Source organism: Rattus rattus, chromosome 6, assembly GCF_011064425.1.
Source record: "Rattus rattus isolate New Zealand chromosome 6, Rrattus_CSIRO_v1, whole genome shotgun sequence".
NCBI classification, from domain to species: domain Eukaryota; kingdom Metazoa; phylum Chordata; class Mammalia; order Rodentia; family Muridae; genus Rattus; species Rattus rattus.
The window spans coordinates 8945951-8969363 of NC_046159.1; the positions used below are offsets into that span (position 1 = coordinate 8945951).

A 23413-nucleotide genomic window follows, 5' to 3' on the forward strand; every position below is an offset into this window, starting at 1 on the left:
TCTTAGCCCCCATGTTAAGCTCATCACATCACGACCCCTGTAACACCAGTCTCTAGTGGAAATGTTGTCCTCTTCTGGGTCTGGTGGGTGCCTGCACACATGTGGTAATACACACATATGTTTTAAGTGAAATACTAAGAGTGTGGGGGCAAGGGAAGAATCTGTTTTTTCCATGGCTCTGAGTCTGTGTTAGACGGCTGCTGGGAAGCAAAGGGTATTTGGAGTTTTAGAGCCGCGTGCTTGTGTGTGTGTGTGTGTGTGTGTGTGTGTGTGTGTGTGTGTGTGTGTCCATATTAGTCTCCTCCTCTGGTCTAGGCCAACTCTTGGCCTTCCTCTTTCTCCTTCTGAAGCATGGGGATTGTGAGCATGTGTGTCACCATGCACACCACCCCAGAGCAGTTTCTCTTGCTGAAAACCTTCCCATTCAGCCTGTCAGCAAGGCTGGCCTTCACAAGTGGATAATTTGTCATCTTAGCAGACAAGATCCAGCAGGCAGCAGAGAAAGCCAGCCCGAGCGGAGTCAAGCAAGGTGGAGCGCCCGAGGGGTTCAGAGTTTGTTCTTAGAGAAAGTGGCTTTGGCCAGGCTGTCCTTAGAAAAGCTGCCGCCCATTCTCCTCTCATCTACCTGAGACACATTAACAAACAACCTCCAGCCAAGGGTTTGTAAAGGCTAGCATTCTTTCCCTGGGATCTAATCTCTCTTTTATTAAGCAGCTCTTGGGTGCCTGCTTAGGCAGCGCGGATGCTAAAATGCGAATGAAAGATTAACATTAAAAAAGAAACGCAAGGGCCAGTTGAATGGCCCAGTGGGTAAAGGCACTTGTCATGGAGCCTGGGAACCTACAGATTGCCCTCTGACCTCTCCATTCCTACACGACTCTTCCCCACCCCCCAAATGCCATCAAGATAGCTCAGTCTGTGAAGGCACCTGCCATCAAGCTTGATGACATGGGTTCAATTCCTAGAGCGCATGGGATTGAAGGAGGGTAGAAAAACATGAAACAGTGTTTTCGACATAGTTCACCTAAAAGACGTCTGAGTCTCTCTGTAAGACTGATCCTTCCTAGAGATCTACATATTCATAACCTCCTTGTGTGTGTTTGTGTGTGTGTGTGTGTGTGTGTGTGTGTAAATGGGAACGACAATCTGAAATGCTTTTCCCTGAATTCTCCACTGGCCTACCACTTAATCAGTGGAAAACTCTGAGAAACTTCTGCTGGCCCTGGGGTTTCCTAACCCTGGAACTGCAGAGGTTGGGGTGCGTCCTTACTTTCCAGCTTTCCAGTAGAGATTGGGGTGCCACTCAAAGTGGCTGGATATTAACCTCTGTTTTTACCTTGCTCTTCCTCCTCCTTCCTCTTCCTCATTTTCCTTCCTCTTACTTCCTCCCCTTTCCTCTTTTAGACAAGAGACAGTGGTGTGTGTGTGTGTGTGTGTCGCCCTGGCTGTAGATGAGGTTGGCCTCGAACTGATAGAGATCCTCCTGCCTCTCACTCCCCAGTGCTGGGATTAAAGATATAAACCACCATAGTCGGGCTGGAGGGATGGCTCAGCAGTTACAGCACCGACTGCTCTTCCAGAGGTCCTGAGTTCAAATCCCAGCAACCACATGGTGGCTCACAACCATCTGTAATGACATCTGATGCCCTCTTCTGGTGTGTCTGATGACAGCCACAGGGTACTTGCATATAATAAATAAATAACTCTTAAAACAAAAACAAAAAACCAAAAATCACCATCGTCTGGTTCAATTACTGCTATCTAAAAAGAGTTAGGTAACATCAGGAGATGGAACTAGCATGGACTGAGTCCCTCCCCTACGTCACACAGTTCACTTAGAATTTCCTCATGGGAAATTCTTGCTTCCCTTCTCGGAGCTGGAATACCCACCACCACTTCTGTTGGGCCTTCTAAGCTTGTACCTATTCCTAACCGAGAGCACAGAGCCTTATGCTTTCGGCCTACTGTGGAGTTCCTCTGCCTTATGCTTTTGGCTTGCTGTGTTTCTACATCTCCAAACCTGGAAAGTTCTCCTTGTATCTTTAACAGAGAAGAAAGAGTTAAAAACAGGGAAAAGCATTTCAAATCATCTCTCCCATCCCCCCCCCCTCACACACACACACACACACACACAGTCACATACACACGAACACACACTCACGTGCACACATACATCACACATGCGCACACACTCACGTACACATTCACACACACAGACACACACGGGTAATGGATATGTAGATCATTGTCAATCTCTCTCTCTCTCACACACACACACACACACACACACAGTCACATACACACGAACACACACTCACGTGCACACATACATCACACATGCGCACACACTCACGTACACATTCACACACACAGACACACACGGGTAATGGATATGTAGATCATTGTCAATCTCTCTCTCTCACACACACACACACACACACACACAGTCACATACACACGAACACACACTCACGTGCACACATACATCACACATGCGCACACACTCACGTACACATTCACACACACAGACACACACGGGTAATGGATAAGTAGATCATTGTCAATCTCTCTCTCTCTCTCACACACACACAGACACACACACACTGGTAAATGGATATGTAGAGCATTGTCTTACAAGGAGGCAAGGTGAAAACTGCTGTAAAATTGCCTTGTGCTGTTGTACTCTACTGAAAAAAGCTGGCTCTGGAGTTAGAATTTGTCCCGCCTGCTCCAGATCCATCCATGTTTGTTTAAAATCTCCCTCCAAAGTCTGTGTCCTGGTGAGGCAGGCTATGAGACACCTCTGTAACCATCACCAGCCAGCGCTGCTGAGGGAAGCCGAACGGTCGGGTCAGCACTGCTAAGTAGCCAAGTGTTGTTGGAACTGTGGGGGTCTGACGCTGAGTGCCTGAGCAGTTTATTTTAGACATATGTAAGCACAGCACACTTGGGAGAACACAATTAAGTCAATCCCCTGTGCTCAATACATCACAAAATAAGCAAAGATCAGATGGGGATGGTGTGGAGACTGTAAAGGTCATGTGACACCTCCATGGAGATGCAGTCTATAGGTTGACTGCATGCGACGCCTTTATGAAGACAGGCTCTATAGCTTGGCAAACTCATGACAAGGGTCTTGAGGGAGGACCTGGTGTGGACGTCTGGACCTGGGGACTCTGTGTGGCCATACAGACAGCACAAAGGTCACCAGGCTATTAACCAAGTCACCTCCCAGCCTTCGGGGTAGGCAATAAGTCATGCATCTCTACCTCTGACGGAATTCCCCTCTGACTAACCTTCCAGGATCCCCCTAGGCTCCTGTCTGTGAGCACAAGGACTTCCTTGCCTCCTACAGTGGCTCACCTGACTCTGTGCTAGGAAAAGGGGGAAGGAAAACAGAACAGCCCAGGAGAAGACACAAGGTGCTTATAATCAGTTAAAAGTAAATGATTCCCAGTAGGAATTAGGGCTGCTTATCTAATGGTCCTTTCCTTGGTTTTAGCTCAGAATATTGTCCCCAATGACATCTAAAACTTTGACTGAAGAATAATCTTTATCTAAGCATCTGTAAGACTTTCGGAACCTTAGGATTTGTAAACTCATTGGGTGTGGTTTAAAAGGGCTGCAGAGATCGCTCAGCAGTTAAGAGCACTCATCTTCCTGGGGTCCTGAGTTCAATTCCTATCAACCATGTGGTGGCTCACAACCATTTGCAACCGGATCTGATGCCGTCTTCTGGTGTGTCTGAAGACAGAGACAGTGTAGTCATATACATAAAATAAATAAATCTTAAAAATACCTAACAGGAAGGGTTGACAGTAAAAAAAAAATCTGTACATAGAGAATATTATTTGTTACAAGATGCTTGTATGTAACTTGGATTTAAGTTTTGTTTATGAGAAGTTCTTAAAAAGGAAAATGGAGGGCTGTGTGCCTGGTGGCTCACAAGAGAGTAAGAGTCAATGACAGCCATGTGGCTTGCCGCCATCTTGGCTGGTGATCTTGCACCCGTGTTAACAAAAACCTTATTGCCTTGTTTTCCAATACAAGATATGGTTATTTAAGGTAATAGTTCACGTTTTTAGAACTTAGCCTATCAAATGGTTTCTAACTAAAAATTGTTCTTCTTGGGATACTGTTTTTGTCCAGTAAGTAGTAGCTGGTGTTGTTCATACGTAAACGTACTCTATGGCATATGAGAGCGGGAAGTCCAGATGCTCTGTGTTCGGGCTCAGTCCCTGGACGCCACCTTTAACTGACTTCTTTTACAGGGCTTCCGGGTGGTTTTCATGCAGGAGTCTGATGTAAACAAATGACCACCTACCACGGCCTTTGTTGTGTTTTATAAAAAGATAAGGGGGGAGAAGGAATATGTTTTGTGGATGTGTGGTGAGGTATGGGGGAAGGGGGTGTGTCCTCGGGCCCATGCTGAGGCTTCTCTTCCCCCTGAAGGACCAGCCACACGATGGCGGTATAGGGAATAGAGTTTATTCAGGGCATGGGGAGGGGAGTTGAGGAAGTAGAGACAGAAAAAGAAAGAGAGGGAGGGTAGAGGAGTAGAGGCCAGCCATGAGCACGTGGAGAGAGAGGGAGGGGAAAGGATGGGGGGGGATGGGGCGAGAGGACAGAGGAGGGAGCGAGAGAAGGCAAGAGAAAAAAAAAAAAGAGAGAGAGAGAGACAGAGAGGAGGCGGCAGGTAGCCCCCTTTATAGTAAGCCAGGCACACCTGGCTGTTGCCGGGTAACTGTGGGGTGGAGCTTAGACAAAATGCTAACAGCCTTACCTACCTCTAGAGAACTCTGGAGCAGGGTCCGGCCAGTTGCAAAACTGCACCGAACTCAGTAATCTCGGTACACAAGTTTTCCTCAGTTAACTGTCTCTTACTGTTTCCCACAATGCCGTGCAGTTGCTCCGTGCTGCGAGAGGACAAACCACCCAGCGCACCCGTCTTGTTACCACTCTGTGCGTTGTTCCTGGGACTCAGAACGAATGTGGCTGGACTGAGGACTCCTATGCATCGGCTAACCTCTGTCTCACCAGCTCAGACAATGTCCATCAGGACAGCCCGGACTCCTTGGCTGATGCAGTGCTCCAAGATTAAAGAGCTACATCTGACTGATGCCAGGGGTGAGATCTGAGCCCTCCTACGGCAACGATGCTGCTTCCACACGAACACGTCCTAACTGGTTTGAAATGTAGCCTAAAAACCTAGGGCCCAGACAACAAATCCTTCTAAGTGCCTTTCCACTCTGGCTCCTCCCCTTGAGCCCTCTTCCCTCCTCATCCCCACACCTGCGCTTTTATCCTGTCTTTTAAATGTTTAGCTTACTGGATTTCACCCTACACCCAACAAAATGTTCCACACAAGCTCTCCCCAATAGCTTCCTCTACCATAGCCCCATTTGTTCCTGATACCTGTGTGGTGGTTTGACTAAAAATGCCCCTGAGGCCCATAGGGAGTGGGACACTATTAGGAGGTGGGGCCTTGCTGGGTGGGTGTGGCCTTGCAGGGGTGGGTGTGGCCTTGCAGGGGTGGGTGTGGCCTTGCAGGGGTGGGTGTGGCCTTGCAGGGGTGGGTGTGGCCTCGCAGGGGTAGGTGTTAAGGGAGTTTGGCTTTTTAGATTTCAGAAGCTCAAGCCGGGCCCCTAAGTCACTCTCTCTTCCTGCTGCCTGCTGATCCCCATGCAGAACTCTCAGCCACCTCTCCAGCGCCATGTCTGCCTTCGTGCCACCATGCTTCCTGCCAGGATGATGGACTAAACTTCTGGAACTGAAACCCAGCCCCAGTGAAATGTTTTCCTTTATCAGAGTTGCTGTGGACATGGTGTCTCTTCCCAGCAATGAAACCGGAAGATACTCTGCAGAAAGGTCGTTTAGGTGCTGTAGAGAAACTCCAGCAAGGAGGGACCTTTATCCCTCTCACCCTAAGTCAGATACAACTCTTGCCATCAGTCCTGTTTTCTCCTGTTCCCTTTCTTTGATGCTCTGTAACTCCCTGACGCTTCCATGGGATCATTTCACGCAGCAGTCCTCTCAGAACTAGTCACTGCCCCTTGAATCAGCTCTATGACCACTTCTTCCTACCCAGCCCACTCCGTTTCTCTCTCACCTCTGTCCCTTCCTTTCCCTTGACCTTCCCGGGAAATCTCACTCTGTAATCAAATCATCTTGTAGCCCTCTAAATATTATTTCCTACCTCTCTTCGTGAGTACAGACAAATGGCAAACACATGATCCGTCACAACTCATTGAGTGGAGACTCTCCCTTTGCTACATGATCAGAGGACCCCCCCCTCTTCCCTTCCCTTCAATGGTCCTCCAACGAAGACCCTCCTCTGTACAGAACAGTAATAATGCCCCAGCTGCATTTTTTTTTTTTTTTATATTCCCTGAGTTGGGAATGATGTTCCCAGCAGAAAGACATCTCCCAGCTTCCCTCTCAGACACAGAAGTCGCTTCTGCCCCGTAAGAGGAGGCAGCCTTCTTTCCTCTGCCCCTTGATGTGAAAACACATGGCCCCATCTAAGCCTGCTACAACAATCTAATACCTTTAGAACATGCTGCTTGAGGGATATGGCTTCGTACCGAGCTGAGACGGGGATTGTACCAGAGACCGGGGAGTGCTGGAGTGGTGTGTGCAGGGGCACTGGTCCCGGCCTAACTTATGCTGAAGAGAGTTGCCACAGGCTTAGTCCCACGGTACCGGGGTGAGTTTTGCCAGCTGGATTACTCTCAGCGTTTTCAAGTTTCAGGTTGACTTTTTTTTTTTTTTTTTTTTTTTTTTTTTTTTTTTTTTTTTTTTTTCCGGAGCTGGGGACCGAACCCAGGGCCTTGCGCTTCCTAGGTGGCGCTCTACCGCTGAGCTAAATCCCAGCCCCAGGTTGACTTTTTCGATGGAAATCATTTTACAGTTAAAGCTTCAAAGTTGGGGCTGGAGAGGTGGCTCAGAGGTTAAGAGCAGTGACTGCTCTTCCAGAGGTCCTGAGTTCGAGTCCCAGCAATCACATGGTGGCTCGAAACCATCTGTAACAGGATCGGTGCCCTCTTCTGGTGTCTGAGGACAGTGAGGTAAAATAAATAGGATCTGGAGAGATGTCATGAATTGAGGGTGTATACCTCTCTTCTGGAGGACTCATGTTTGGTTACCAGCACCCGTGTCAGGTAATGAAGAGGCAAAGTTATGTTCTAAGTTTTAATCCCTGTGCCTAAGAGATGTATGAGACAGAAAATGCCTCTAAGCTGTAAGCCCTTGCCCGGGGTCAGATATTTCCTGAGACGCTGGAGGCTGATGATCTCATAAGATAACAAGCCACAGGTTTTCACTTCCCTGCACCAGATGTGCTTGGTCACATGTAGGCCAGAGGTACCTAGGCAGAAAGTGGGTCAGGATGTCTGCTTGCCCCACAGCCCAGCCAGCATTAGACCAAGGCGGAAGTACATCATCTGGTGAGTTAGCCTTTACAAACAGCTGGCCAGTGTGGCTCCGTGGCCATTTCCTGAACTCCAGAATAGATGTGGCCAGTATTTAATTAAAGGTTGCTTCAAGTTTGGCTCTGAATTGTGATCGTGGTCTTATTCTTGCCTGGTGGGATTAAGAGTAGTCACAACTGCCTGTACCTCCAGCTCCAGGGGGGATCTGATATCTCTAGCCTCAGTGAGATCTTGAACTCACGTGCACAAATACACACTTAAAAGGTAGGGAACAAATCTTTAAGAAAAGAAAAAGAGACTCTCCCTCAATACTCAAACCCTCAGAGAAGTCCGAAGACTCTTCGGGAAAGACAAAAGCTATGTCTCATCATAAGGTCGCCTGGTACCGTGCTGCGGCCGAGGGCACAGTCTGAGGCTTTTCTTTGGCTGGGTGAAGGCAGAGCGTTATGGCGACGGCGCTTGCAATGCTGTTCCGACTGGTTTTCACTGATCTCCGTAGACTCCGGCTGAGCCCGTTTCCCTGTCTCCGTCTGCAGCCGCATGCATTTTTACACACCTGCATTTCCAATTAAGTCTACATTCTTTTTAGTGTATCATGGGGTGGGGGACAGACTTGACCAGTGCCAACTTGGTTGGGGCTATTCAAGGCGGGAACAATGTGTAACACCAAGAAAAGGTTACAGGGGAAGGAACCGTAATTGATTCTGAAGAGCGTGAACATCTGCAAAGAATGTATCCTAAAGAAACCATCTCCAAGGGCCCGCTCCTGAGAACTGTCTAGTTCCCCATGGCAAACAGCCCTGTCTGCCCCTCCCCCATGCTCACTCTCTAAGCACACTGGGACTGCAGGAGACATGGACCCCGGGCAGGAGACTTCTGAAAACTGCTCACTGGTGTTAAGCTGCAATTACGAGAAGTCGGAACAATGACCTGGTGGTCTACACTGTGTCATGAACTGTGGGTATGAGAGCACCATTTCCTGTGTGCTCTCAGTTTCCTCTACTCTGTCACAGGAGGGCTGCAAGCATATACAAGGCCTTTTAATGATGCTGCCCAGGGAGGCACAGTAACACACCACTTTTTCTTTTAGAGGTCACGTGGGTCTCTGAAGCGCTCCCCACCTTTTCTTTTTCTGGTGTTGAAGTTGAACATAGGGACTCACACATGCTGGGGAAGTGTTCTACCTCTGGGCTACACTCCTGGTCGAAGAGTCTCCATTTTTCCAAGCCTGGGTGGTGCATGCCTCTACCTCCAACACTCGGGGAGTCGGGCAGCCTCTCAAAGCCAGGGCTACATAGCAAGTTCCAGACGAGCTGGAGAAACATGGTGGAATCCTGAAACCCTCGAGAGCAACAGACAGACAGACAGATGGACAGACGGATGGACGGATAGATGGAGGAGGGAAGAAAAATATTCTAACGCAAACGGTTTAAGAACATCAACATTTATTTAACATGATAAAAAAGAAATGAGCTATGAACATTTGCATCAGACTATAGTCCGCAGCCTTATTACATGTGCTCACTGTGTGACGTCACACAATGAACATAATTACATCTGTACACAGACCAAGTACTGGATCTAAAAGCCTGCTTATTGCTGTACACATCTAGTCCCATGACGTAATGTCCAGTACTTCAAAACACCTACACTTGGAATCGTTTGGCTCTCTAAGGAAAAGCTGAGCAGCAGCACTTGTGGAGCAGACGGAGCGCGGCAGAACTGCTGACGGTGCAGTCTCACTGAGGAGGCCCGAGCCGAGAACAGGACAGACTTCACTTAGCAGTGATAAAATGGCACATTTTAAATATATTTATATAAAATTTTACAAATCAAGTGTCAAACGAAGCACTGCAGAAGCCAAAAAGGGAAGAAAAAAAAGCAAATAAGCCTCACAGGAAAGGGTAGGCTCCTGAGAAGCAAAGGAAGCCGAGTTCACTGAGACTTAAGCATCCAAATGTGGGGACTGCGACCAAGCAAGCTCTGGATGGAGCGGCGCGGGGGAGAAAGCAGCTGACTGAGGCTCTGAACGGAAGCAGCCTGTGGAGGACGGTGACCTTGACACTAAGGAGGGAGTGCACATACGGGCCATTAAAGCTATTTTGGAATAAACATTTTCCAAAGGTGATAAAACGATGCTCTGTGGTCAGAAGCATCTGAACTATGAATTTCATAGATTTAAGGTATACTGTACATCTTCTTACACCACTGAGGGTCCGTCCACGGCTTCAGCTCTGTGTGCTCTCCACAGACGGCAATGCGGCTGCAAAACACGAGACGGGAGATTACTTTTTTTTTTTTTTTTTTTGGGTTCTTCCCCCCAAACCCCGAGCTGGGGACCGAACCCAGGGCCTTGCGCTTCCTAGGCAAGCGCTCTACCACTGAGCTAAATCCCCCAACCCTGGGAGATTACTTTTTGACATCTGCAAAGCTAATGACTGCTACATCCCAAAGTAACTAAGGCAGAGGTGACAAACGTGGCCTGGAAAGCCAGAACACACGGGCGGGCACTTTCTCCATTTCCTTAGTGAGGATACAACGGCAGATGCAGAGTACGACCAATCGCACAGCATTTCAGAAACATCTCTACCTGCTGCAGATCAGTGAAGCAGGCCAGCTCGGCCGGCCTCTCCGACTCACAGCAACTTCCTGAGCTGCATCCACAGCAGCACTTGTCAGGATCCCTACATCCTGCCCACACCACAGGTTCAGCCAAACAGAGAACCGTGACATGCACATTGGCAAGACCTAAGTAGCTAAGCTGTGTGTGGTGGTCAACAGCAGGATGAGAAATATCAGTGATGTCTATGCCTGGCTGTAATGCCCATTGCCACTGGAGCTGGAATAAAAGGTAAACACAGTCCAGTGACAAATGATCAGACTGGTGCATCTAAGGTCCTGCTGTCCTTTGTTAGAGAAACAGTTACTGTAGCATAAATCATGGCCTGTCCAAAAATTCATGAGAACCCCTTTTTGTTTTGACAGGGAACCTCATGAGGCTCAGGCTGGCCTGGGATTTTTAATTCTCCTGCCTCCTCCTTCCAAGTGCTGGGATCACTGGTGGACACCATCAGGGCTGATTCTCTGGTGCGGGGAACTGAACCCAGAACTTATGTGGATTGGTTATGTGCTCTCTCCGCTGAGCTGCATGCCCAGCTCCTGTAGATAGCTTTTGTTTTGAGACAGGGTCTCACCGTGCAGCTCTGGCCCCTGGAGCTCACTGTGTAAACACCAGGCTGTCCTCAAACTCACAGAATCCACTGGTGTCTGCCTCTCAGGAGCTGGGATTAAAGGCCACGTTACCTGGCCCTCCCTGTGAAAGTTCTGTCTATTTGTTCATTAACAGAAGTAGAGGGCACCATTAGGCCACAGGCGTAGAGTGTGTACATTTTCTGTCTAGTGTTATTCTGTCACTAGAGTCACTCTCACACAACCAAAAAGGTCCGTGAGTGAAAAGGCAAGCCACAGACACACCTGTAACAGGAAGTCATTCCTAACTCTAGTGAAGCACCTCAACCCAGTACGGAAACTAAACCACAACCCACAGGAGCTTCAAGTCAGAGCGGAGAGCTACCACAAAAGCGAGCATGAAGACAGACCCCGGACAGACCCACTGCACGGTGGCCAGGTACATCTGAAGACGTCCTGACAGTTTGTGTTACTACTTATGACTATTCCAGAACTTATGGTAACTCAAAACTTTTTAAGAGGTGGTAGATGCTGAGAAAACATGTAGAAAAGGTGTACAAATTCTCACTTCAGTTTTTCAGGGAAAGTATTTACTTGTAAGCAAAAATTTATGAGTAAAGTAGGTACTGTGCACACAGTCTATAGTGTTTAAAGTAGGAGTCTGGTGAGTGTGTGTGTGTGTGTGTGTGTGTGTGTGTGTGTGTGTGTGTGTGTGTGGTCAGTGAGATAGTTTAGCAGTGCCTATGACCACAGCTCTCTCTATTCTGGCTCCAGACACGGTTTTGGGACATCCAGGCTTCGCCCCAGACTGTATCATAAACATTCATCTACGGGCAACACCTGCTTCCTCAGCCCTGAGTGTGAGCAAGATGTCTCCATGGCACAGCTGCAGTGCTGCGGGGGGCTGGCACAGGCCGCTCGTGCAAATACTGCTGCATTTATGGACGATGGTGTGAGAGCCTGAGAGACAACACAGCCACAGACCCACTCCCTGCAAGGGCACGGTGAGAAACCTGGACTCTGGCCTGCACTTCATAGACATGGCCTGGTGCTCTGGTGGCATGAAGTCCAGGGTTAATTCTCTACTGCTGTTCCAACAAGTGGATACAATCCAAGAAACACACTCCTAACACGAAGCACCCAAGAGAAGAGAAGAGAAGACATACTTCTGAGACTACACACACATGAAATGTGATCCTTCTGTGAGCTGGGGCGGAGTGGGCGGGTCTGCTGCCGTGGAGGAGTCAGGAGACGGAGACAGACTTTTCACTAAAACACACCAAGAAAACAGAAGATAAGCATATACACGCACACAAACACACATACCTACACGTATGTAAATGTTGTATAGAGCGAAGACAGTTGATAATTCTTGTGTGTCTGTGTGTGCTGAGCGTATGTATGTTTGCAGAGGTCAGAAGTCAGCTTACAGACCCAACGGATGCTGGGAGTGGTGGTGCAGGCCTAACCCCAGCACTTGGGAGGCAAAGGCAGGCCTCTTGAGTCTGAAGCCAACCTGGTCTACAAAGTGAGCTCTAGGACCACCAGGGCCACACAGAGAAACCTTGTCTCGGTAAATCAAAAAAGAAAAAGGAAGAAGGAAAAGGGAAAAGAAAGAACAGTTAGACAAGGCTTCTGCCCATGCAGATGCAGCATCGGACTATTCTTGCTTTGAAGCCGATTCCCAGCTATGTCAGAAAGTGCTGCTGTAACTTTTCTAGTTCACACCAAGGAGCTGCCAGTGTTGCAGGCACTCTGCTCCCGAGCGGCTCTAATGCTCCAGCACGGGAATCCCTGTGCTCACTGTCTGTCTATCTCACAGGGGCCGACTGACACAGACACTTTCCTAAGGGGGTTCTCAGTAAGCGAGTTCACCGTTGCTACTCTTTGGTATCAGGCTGGTGTGACAGCGAGTTTAGAGGACTGAAATGTGTTTTGCTTACAGAGTACAGGAGGCAGGGGCGGGAGTGAAGAACGGTGTCGGAAGGCCAAGGCTCCACCCCCACTCACACTGCACCGCCTGAGAGAGACGTGACAGACCAGCACAACCACCTGCTCTCTAAGGCCTGTGGACTTCACTGGGATTACCCCACAGTGAGATCTCAGTGTGTACCAAGGTACGACCAGAGCAAACACAGTGCCACAGCTCCCAAAGTATCAGGTATGGTTTCTAAGGATCCTGCCTGTAAGATTTCCATGTATGAAGAAATGATTTTAAAAAGATTTTGTTTTAAATTACATAGCAAGGCATGGTGTCACACACCTTTAATCCCAGCACTCTCAAGGCAGAGGCAGGAGAGTTTGAGGCCAGCCTGGTCTACAAAGCAAGTTCCAGAACAGCTAGGGCTGTTACACCAAGAAACCCTGTCTCAAAAACAACAGTAAACGCACATGTGTGCAGAGGTGTGAGGCTGTGGTTTCCAGGACAGCCAAAGCTGTTACAAGGACAATGCCTCGCCTCTCTCAGCAACAACAACAAATGTAGTGTGCGGAGGTGGGCGCAAGTCACCTCAGGCGCTCAAGGCACCGCATGAGGAAATACACTGTAAAAGCGGCATGGGGCTTACGCACTGAGCCGTCTCTCTAGCCCTAACAGTTTCTGAGAGAAGGTTATGCTCTGTTAGCACAGGTTGGGTTTGAACTGCCACAGCCTCCTTGAATACAGGAACTGCAAGAGAGCCACCATGCCTGGCTCTTCAAGAGAAACAGTTCATGTGTCCGAGCAAGGATGGCTGCTTCCTCCACAGTTCAGGACCCCGAGGCTCAGGCGCAAAGGCCAAGAGGTTACACATGGAAGTGAGTCCTTGGTCGATGTCCCTTGGAGTTGTGGAGTCCAGGGCCCCCTTAGCACCCACTGAGGGAAGTACTGGGCTTGGAGCGCGCACGCACCTGTGGTTTGATGCTCCCTAGGAGTCTCAGGAGCTGGCTCACAGGAAGCCAGAGTTTCCTCCTCTTCGTGAAGACTCTCTGCTTCCTCAGGGGGGCCTTCTGCCTGATGGTTTGCCATGGCAGCCTCTTCCTGAAGGCTGATGGGAACAGACCGGCGTGTTAGAACTCGCAGGACACCATCTAGCTCTGTCCTTCTGATACGGGGTCTAGCTACACGGCCGCAGCTGATGACTCGGCTTTCCAAATAAGGCCACGGCTGTGCACCATCACACTTGGCCTCTCCTAACTTCCAATGGAAACGTACTACACAGAAGCTGGGTGTGTGGTCCACTCCTGCAATCCCAGCACAGAAGCCTGAGGTAGGATGATCACAAGGTCAAGGTCATCCTGAGTGCTCAGCCAGCCTGGCCTACACGGGATCCCCCTGCCCCCCAGTACAGAAAAGATGCTACCATCTCTATTTAATAACTGTTAGTGTTTTTCTGATAAATCATGTTATTTTCGTTTGTATAAAATGCTGAACAGAAAGACTGGAGCTGTCTGAAAGCTGCCTGCTCACCACCAGCCCTCCTCCTCTGACACTCCCTACTCCATAAAGCAACATCTTTTCAAAATTTATTTGAATTCTGTGTATACGGGTGTTTTGTCTGCTTGTATGCCTGCATACCATATGCACACACAGTTCTCAGAGGCCAGAAGAGGGCATTGGATGCTCAGACAGTGGAGTTAGAGACAGTGGTGAGCTGCCCCGTGCATTTTGAGAACCCAACCCGAGTCGAGCAGCCTGGTGACCTTAACTGCTGAGCTATCTCTCCAGCCCCAGCCAGGGTCTCGTCTTGGGTTTGGCTAGACTGGCTGGTACAAGAGGTCCTGCCTCTGCACAGCTTCCCACAGTGTCAGGCATAAGTGTGCTCTGCTTGTCTGTGCACACGAGGGATCTGAACTCACGCCCTCATGTTTTTACAACAAGCACTCAACTCATTCTCTAGGCCCTTCAAGTCCAGCTTGGATGCACACCCTTGCTTCGTTTGTTTGCTTCTCTCAGACAAGGCCTCTGTGTAGCCCGGCTGTCCTGGAGCTTGCTCTACAGTCCATCTGGCTTCAAACTCAGATCTGCCTGCCTCTGCCTCCTGAGCCCCACCACACCCAGCTTAGCTCACTAAGTTAGAGAACCACACGGCTGGGCTGGAGGGAGGGCCCAGCAGTTTGGAGCACTGGTTGCTCCTGGAGAGAAATGGGTTCTGTCCATATGGCAGCTCACAATTGTGTGTTAAATCTAGTTCTGGCTTTGGCAGGCACTGCACATACATGGTGTACATACATACATGCAGGCACACTACACACACAGAACCAGGTAAGGCATCCCAGAGCCTCGGATTTCTGTGGCGTCGATCCTTCTTACCTGCACACGGCCCCTTCAGGCACCTGCTCTTCCTGCCTCTCCTTAGCCATCACTTCCTCAGAAGTCAGTCCATTTAAAGGTTCAGGCGTGTAAAGCATTTCATAAAAAATACTTTCAGTTCTTTTTAGCTGCAAAATAAGAAAAAGTGCTTTTCTACATGTTCTTAGTATATTTACTATTAGTAAACCAGAGATGATCACATTAATTTAATATTATGACCCCAGACACTTGTAGATAAATGTAGATTTAAGAATATTAAAAATTGGGGTTGGGGATTTAGCTCAGTGGTAGAGCACTTGCCTAGTAAGCGCAAGGCCCTGGGTTCGGTTCTCAGCTCCGAAAAAAAAAAAGAATATTAAAAATTAATATTATTTATTACTAAAATCTACCAGATACTTGTAGATAAATGTAGATTTAAGAATATTAAAAATTAACATTATTTACTACTATACAAGAGATAATACACATTACATACATAGCCACTGGGTGATATTTTTAGGTGGTGAACACATCTATCAAATTAGAGAGAGTGTCCCTTAGACCCACTGACTGAAAGCACACCTTAATTCCCTCAGTCTCCTCTTCTCAGTCCCTACCACCCTCCCACATCCGCACTCGTACCTTCCGGCCGACGTCTGCATTTTGGGGTTCCGCTTCTTCTGGGTGAGCAGTTTCTGCTGCTGGAGTGTCATAGTCTGGCTTCCCACCATTTTCTCTGTGGACGGCGTCCAGCTCCTTAGTGTTATCATTCCTCCTTAGAGTCTGCTCACGACACAGAGAGAATTTTTATTAAAAGTATTTACACCTTCTGCCACTGTTCTGAGTCAGGCTCTCACCCAGCACTGGCCCTGAACTCACAATGTTGCTCAGGCTGGCCATGAATTTGTTGTGGGTCTCTTTCCTGGGCGTCATGAGATGGCAGAATTATAGGTGGGTCTTGTTGCGTGGCCCAGCCTGGTATGGAGCTTGTTGCAGTCCCTGCCACAGCTCTTGAATGCAGCGGTCATAGGTCTGTGCTACTGTGGCCTTCCGGGACTTTAGTTTGGTTATGTGTAAGTGTGGATGTCTGTGGCTATGGGTCCTGTGGAGCCTAAGGAGTCAGATCTCCAGAGCTGGAGTTACGGGTGGATGTGAACTGCTTGATGTGGGTGCTGGGAACTGAACCTGCGTCCTTAGACGAGCAGACTGACTCTTAACCTCTGAGCCATTTCTACAGAACTCCCGTTTCTGTTTTGTTTTAGACAGTGTCTCATTAGGCAGCCCAGGCTCCTGAATGCTGGGATTGCAGGCTTGAGCCACCACCCAGCTTTCCTTTTGCTTCATAAAGCATCCTCACACTGGCACTGGGCACGAGTGTGCACATTTTCACAGATCGCAGGCATTAATGTGGAAAACTTACAGGGAAGATTTCTATTAAAAAGAAAATCAATGAAGGGAATAAATCCTTTTCTCCCTCCCTCTCTTTTAAAATCACCCATCTGTAATTTGTAAATTAGTTCAACAGTCAGAGTCTAATGCCCACAAGCAAGGTCTGTTTTGCCTGGATGGAAGAAAAGGTGGACTCTGTGTACACACTTCCCACAGAACACCCATACTGTATACTTCCCACAGAACACCCATACTGCATGCTTCCCAAGTTAATGTCAGTGGCCACAGCCTAATGTAGCTGACATAGCCTAGAGCTTCTGGAGATGTCTAAACTGGGGGGACTGCCTCTATCAGACTGTGTGGGACCATGAAAGACACCCTGGTTCCTAGTTGAGGAGGTTTGAACCCCAGTGACCCTAAGGGATGGTAGGCATTTCACCTGACTCCCAGGAAACCAGGCCATCACTAGCCCACAGCCCTCCATAGATTTGTGGCCATCAATCACATAAGGTCAATGCCCAAGCCCCTCCACAGGTAGAGGACATGACCAGGTCATGTAGGCTCAGGACAGATTTCTATTATAATGAGATACCTAAAGGCCTGGAGGCTTAGCCAATGAGTTTCCCTTCCCAGACACTCCTCCCTGCAAAAGACATTTAATCTCAGGCCTACCCTGAGAAAAGCTATTTAATCTCAGGCCCACCCTGGGAAGTGGGGAACGGCTTGCTCATCCACTTTCTGCCATGACAATTCCTTGACACCATGGACTGTCTCTTTTACTGGGATCCACCATGAGGAGCCATAGAGAAGGCCTTCACCTACAGAGCTGATGTCTAATCTTCTGAAGAAAGCCCCCCTGAGTTCCCAGTGGCTACTGCCACCACCAAGCCTGTAGCCTACCACAGCCAAGCCAAGGACTATTTCCTCGGGACCAGCCTGCGCTCCCCCTCTGTTCCCTTCGGCCTCAGGCTGGATCCAGCCTGTGGGCCCCCCACTCCTTTCTCGGCTCCTCCACAGCACTCCAGTGGTGCCTGGATGCTCAGGAGTCAGACCCGGACAGCCCCTGCCTCCCTGCAGGTCCAGGGAACCTTGAGCCAGCTCCGGCTGTGTCCTGCACGCAGACTGTGCTTCCTCCCCACCCCAGAGCAGTGTCTCATGGCTTCCCAAAGCCCAACACCTGCCCAGCGGCAGTGTGGGGTAAATGTGGTATATCGCTTACCTAAGCCCCAGCCCTATGGAGGGGTGGACGTGGGACCACAGTAACCGAGCAAGCCTGCCTTTGGTCATTTTCTTACTTGTGAACTGACAGAGAACTTAGCCCACTGTGGGCAGTGCCATCTCTAGGCAGCAGGTCCCCTTGCTGTCCCTTGTTGACGGACCTGGTGTGCCGGTAAACAAGGCCAGGGCCTGTCCTGCATGACAGTTTACATTTGTGCCAACTTTTACATGTTTATCTGTATAAAGAGGTTACGTTGTATCATGAGCTTTACAGTTGAGGGGATTAAGCCACAGGTGGTACAAGGGTATCCATCAGTTATTTTGGCTCTCCTCTCTTGAGCAGAGTTATTTTCATTTTAATAAGCCACCATAGCTGACTGTTATAATAACCAAGCCATATAAGCAGCTATCTCTATGGTAGATCTATGAAAACCTATCAAACACCTAAGTCTGTCATGTAACTCAGCTGAAGCAGTCTCCATGGTGCCTCCTTGTGGCCCAGGCCCTCCCTCTGCAGGCTGACAGAGGACTGCCCGGCGACAGGTCAGTCCAAGGCCGCATGGACAGTTAGTGAGACTCTGTCTCACTTTTTCTTGGGCTGGGCATAGTGGCGCATACTTTTAATCCCAGCATCTGGGAGGGCAGAAGCAGAAGGATCTCTGTGAGTTTGAGGCCAGCCTGGTCTACAGATTGAGTCCAGAGAAACCTGGTCTTGAAAAGTCTAAAGAAAAAAGACAGACAGAGGGGATGCTGTCTCTTTGACGTGGAGACAAGAGGCCAGGAGCTCAAAGTCACTTTCAGCTATGTGTGCAGACCTTTGTTATCCCTTCCACCCTGACTAAAATACAGTAAAACCTAAAGAGGCTGGGTATGGTGTCTTATGCCTGCAACCCCAATACCGGGAGTAGAGGAAGGAGAATTGCCAGGCCAGCCTTGGCTACATAAGGTTCCAGCCTGGTCTTGTGATAAACACCAAGGATGGAAAAGAAACGAGTCAGAGATGGCTCAGTGGTAAGGCACTGCTCACTGCCAGGCCCGACAACCTGAGTTCAATCTGTGGATAGCTGGAGGGAAAGAACCAGTTCCTACAGGTTGTCCTCTCCATGAGGGTGTTCTGGAGAGCAAACCCACACACGTGTACAAAATAAAGAAACAGAAGGCCAGTCCTACCTACAGTCTTATCCTGGTCTGTGACGCATGTCATGTCTATAACCTCGGTTGCATGGGACCACAGCAGAAGGCCACACAAGGCCTGCTTGCACTACAGTACGAGCTCACAGAGGCCCCTAATGCCTCAGTGAGGTTGCAGTAAGGGCTGGGATATACTTCTGAGATAGAGAATTAATTAGCCTGTGACAATGCCCACGGCTAGTGGCCCTTTTGTCACTACTAGCTGGCTGCCTCTTTGTAGCATATTAAATAAGTCAGTTTTCTTAACAAACAAGGAGAAAAGATGTATCTACAGTAGTCAAAAGCAATTAAACCACAATTAAGTCAGTGTACCTGAGGAACCCTGGAAGGACTGTCCCTCACGCTTGAAGGACTTTGTGAGGGAGATGGGTCGGATGCACTGAGGACGTTCAGCCCCCTCTTCTTCTCCCTCAGGCAGGCCTGCTGGTGCCTCCTGATTCTCTCCAGCTGCTCTTCTACAGTCATCCGAGGCCGAGTACTTTCCGCCAGACAGAGCTGTTCCACGGCACTTCTCGGTCTTTCCTTAAAATGAAGAACAGGTCTGTGAGCACCAGGCGCACAGCCCCTCAGTTGGTAAAGTACTTGCATACATGCACTAGGCCCTGATTTGGATACCGGGCACCAAATAAACCCGAAGCAGGAGGATCAAGGACATCTTCAGCTATACAGAGTTTAAAGCAAGACTGGAGTGGATGAGATATTGTCTCAAAAACAAACAGATAAAAACTTCTAAAAATATCATATATAAAAAAATGTTAAGGTAAATTTACAAATTCTTGTCTTCAATACCAGTAAGGGAACAGCAGAAGCATTAGCCTGTGGCAGAGTGCTGGCCTCCTGGGCTCCAGCCTCAACCTGACAAAACCAACTCGGCCAGCCACAGGGTGTGGTGACTGAGAAAGAAACAGCCAAAGGGAGCTGTCTCAGAGAAGCCGATGCTCGCATTATCTGAGTTCTTCTTCCTCTCGACCCACAGGCTCCAAATCAGCACTAAGTGACACCGTTAAACCCCGCTGACACTGGGTGGTGTTGGCAATATTTTTGGGGTATTGGGAACATAGCCAGGCAGTTCTTGGTGAGTTCAAGGCCAGCCTGGTCCACAGACTTCCAAGATAGCCAAGGCTACATAGGAGTAACTGTTTCAAAAACGAAACCAAACCAAAATAAAACTATCCTATTAAACACCAATGCTGCTTAAAAAGACAGTGCTGGGCTGGAGAGCTGGCTCGGTTAGTAAAGTCCATGCATGAGGACCTGAGTATGGGTCCTCAGCAGCACGAGAAAGTCAGGTACAGCTGCTCCTATCTAAATTCCTGTGCTTGGGTGAGGGAAGGTAGAGGGCAGATTTCTGGAGCTCACTGAGATACCCTGTAGGCTCTCTTTCCGCCTGTCCCCCGCTCCCCAAACACACGGTTGTCTGCTGTAGTAATGCCTTCGAGAGCAGAAGCAGGAATGCTGTAAGTCTGAGGTGAGTTTGAGGTTAGCCTGGGCTACATATTGATGCCTGTCTCACTAAACATAAATGAATAAATGGTATGGCTTCTCTGAATAAAGTTACCCCCTGTCTCTGAAACAGAAAACAGCACAAACCTCAGATTGGGAGAAATGGGGGAGGGAAGAAATGGGGCACAATACTTACACAATGGACATTTCTTCCATTTTAGAGGAATGGAATACTTTTCGTCACACATTACTATGAAGTGACTAGTCAAGAAAATACCCTATAATGTTTTGTGATTGACAATAAAAGTACAGAAATATTATTTTCTATAAAGATAGTTTTACTTTTCATAGTTGTAAACTGTCACAAATAGCTAATTTTCATAGTTTTCTATGTGTCTGTTTCATTTTATATAAACTGAAGGGCTTAGAAATATTAGTCACATTAGAAAAGAAAAATTTTAACACACTTTATATGACAGATTTTAAAGTTAAACACATTTTACAATCTGTGGGACAGAATTCAGATTTCTCCATTTCCTTGGCCTGAGTTGGCAGTAGTAGGGTACAGTGGTGTCTATAACACTTGGGAGGCTGAGGTAGGATCTACAGAAATGGATTTGTCTTAAGGAGAAAAACAGCCCTTCTCTCTTAATAACACTACTTTAGAACTATGACCACTACATTACACTACACTACAGTGATACACAGTTATTAGTTTTATCTTACAATTATTTTTATTTTGGGGGGTAAATTTTGAGACAGGGTCTTTTGTAGTCCAAGCCAGCCTCAAAGGCAGGGTACACTGCAGTTTCCTCAGAAGTTAGGATCACAAACATGTGACACCATACCCTGGGCTATCTTAACTGTCTTTCCTGTTAGAAAGACATGGTGTCAGGCTGGAGAGATGGCTCAGTGGTTAAGAGCACTGACTGCTCTTCCAGAGGTCCTGAGTTCAATTCCCAGCAACCACATGGTGGCTCACAACCATCTGTATTGGGATCCGATGCCCTCTTCTGGTGTCTGAAGACAACTACTGTGTACTCATATATAATAAATACACAAGTAAGTAAATTATTAAACAACTAAAAAGACATGATGTTACTGTGTAGCCTGACTGTAGACTAAGGCTTAGGTTGGGGTTGACCAAAAGATACTGTGATTGGCTGTCCTGTGAGATAAAAGCAGAAAGACGACGATGTTCCTACTCCAACTCTACAAACAGCAAGCTCTCAGCAGCAGTGAGGAGGCTATACCGTTCTTAGCTCCACCATCTTCTTCGTCTTCCTCAAGGTCACATAGGAAGCTATCGTTGAGGACTCAGGTGTAGGTGACTTCGTTCTCAGAGGAACTCCAACTGGAAAGTGGGAACCTGAAAGTTAAAGCAGTGTTAAGTTCCACAAAGCACTTGTGATCTGGTGTGGTGCCCTTGTGAACACTTGTGACAGGGTGTGGCACCTTGCTGAGCACTTGTGACACGGCGTGGTGCCCTACCGAGCATTACACTAGAGGCCTTGGCTGATTATGATTTCTAGTGAGTTGGGACTGGACCTAAGCCATGAACAGTGCTTTCCTGCAACCTGACATACAGGCTCCCAGGCACAGCAATGTGGTGGGAGAGGAGGCTTGGCAGTGTCTCCTGATGTAAGAGGCTTGGGGTCCCATTGTCAGTACCCATGTTAGGGAGCTCACAACCATCGGAACCTCTAGCTCTAAGGGGTCCCACTCCCTCTCCTGACCTCTGAGAGTACCCACACAAGGCATAGACTTAAAAAAAAAAACACGCATAAAATCTCAAAAGGAATCGTTCATTACATTTTTAACTATGTATGTGTATGTAGGTTCTGGGTATTGAACCTAGGTCTTCTGGAAGAAAAGCAAGTGCTCCTAATCACTGGGCCATTACACCATTCCTTACGGTGACTCTATTGCCCACACTGTTCTGCCTCTTTTAATTTTAATTTTTTTAGAAACATATTTTTTATCTGGGAAGTTGGGGTGCGTGCCTTTAATCCCAAAACTTGGGAGGCAGAGGCAGGTAGAACTCTGAGTTCAAGGCCAGCGTATTCTTCAGAGCAAGTTCCAGAACAGCCAAAGCTGTGCACAGAGAAGCCCTGTCTCAGAAAACAAAACAAAACACATGTATTTTTGATGTGTGTGTGTGTGTGTGTGTGTGTGTGTGTGTGTGTGTGTGTGTGTGTGCGCGTGCGTGCGCGCCTGGTGCCATCAGAAATGGGAAGAGAGTTTGACTCTCCTGAAACTAGAGTTAGAGTTGACACTGGAACCCAGGTCGTCCACAAGTTCTTTTAACCACTGAGCCAACTCTGCCCTCTTTTATTTATTTTGAGACAAAGTCTTACTACACAGCCCTAGTAGGTCACAAACTCATAGCAATTCTCCTGTAGGCTGGTGTCAACATGGTTCAAAGTGTTTCTCTCTCTCCCTCTCCCTCTTGTGTGAGACAAGGTCTCATTATATAGCTCTGGCTGCCTTGGAGTTCTGGAGTTTACCATGGAGATCAGGCTGGGCATGACGTCACAGAAGCTCACCGACTTCTGCCTCCTAAGTGCTAGGATAAACATATGCATCACCACATACAGCTCACATCATGTAGCTGGGAAACAAAAAGATCTCAAAGATTTCAAATATGAGATTATAGATTTATGTACATGCTGGTTGAAAGTATATACTAAAATATCCGAAAACAAAGACAGAAAACAGGTAAAATACTACAAATAAATGCTGACCTTTAACAACCGGAGCCTCGGTCTCAGAAGCTGGCTCTGATTTTTCTTCTCCATTAGATTCATCAACTTCTGCCACTGTGGTCAACTCTGGCTCGCTCTTGTAGAGTCTATAATCTGGACCCTTGAATGGAAGACACACGATTACAACAACAAACGCTGCCGTCACTGTACCCTGTCCCTCAGCTGGGCCCGAGGCTCAGCACTAGAAGCCTTGTCTGGCACCAGAAAGGTCCTTGGCTCAACTGAAAATAAGTCTGCCTTTAAAGGTGCAAACCGAAAGCCCCAGCTGGCTCCCTCTCACATGACGCACTCACACCACGTGGTACTGAGTACTAAGAATAATTCCAAGGTTGTTTCTTCTTTAGGAAGAGTTTTAATTAGTAAAACTTACTATTTTAAAATGAACAATATTCCTAGGTCAAAGTATGCTTTCCTGTGTGTAGGTATCCAAGGGCCTTGTATGCACTCTAAAGCTTTATTTATTTTATGAATATTAGTGTTTGGCTTGCTCCCCACAGATGTGCCTGGTGCCCGCAGAG

General features: G+C 48.0%; 1 protein-coding gene across 4 annotated transcripts in view; it reads right to left on the reverse strand.

Moving 5' to 3' along the window:
* Positions 1-8858: 8858 nt before the first annotated feature.
* Plekha5 (pleckstrin homology domain containing A5) overlaps positions 8859-23413 on the reverse strand; it is a 179960-nt gene continuing 165405 nt past the window's right edge. For 2 of the 4 annotated variants that reach the window (XR_004388254.1, XR_004388253.1), the window contains exon 25: positions 22882-22995. Coding sequence is in view for 2 of the 4 variants with exons in the window: in XM_032905496.1 (XP_032761387.1) it covers positions 11794-11888; positions 13509-13645; positions 14911-15038; positions 15532-15672; positions 19000-19209; positions 21384-21499; positions 22875-22995 (948 nt within the window). In the remaining 2 variants the exon portion in view is untranslated. Of the gene's footprint in view, positions 9694-11785; positions 11889-13508; positions 13646-14910; positions 15039-15531; positions 15673-18999; positions 19210-21383; positions 21500-22868; positions 22996-23413 lie in introns of those variants that run through there. The other 2 variants (XM_032905496.1, XM_032905493.1) reach the window with 2 other exon arrangements.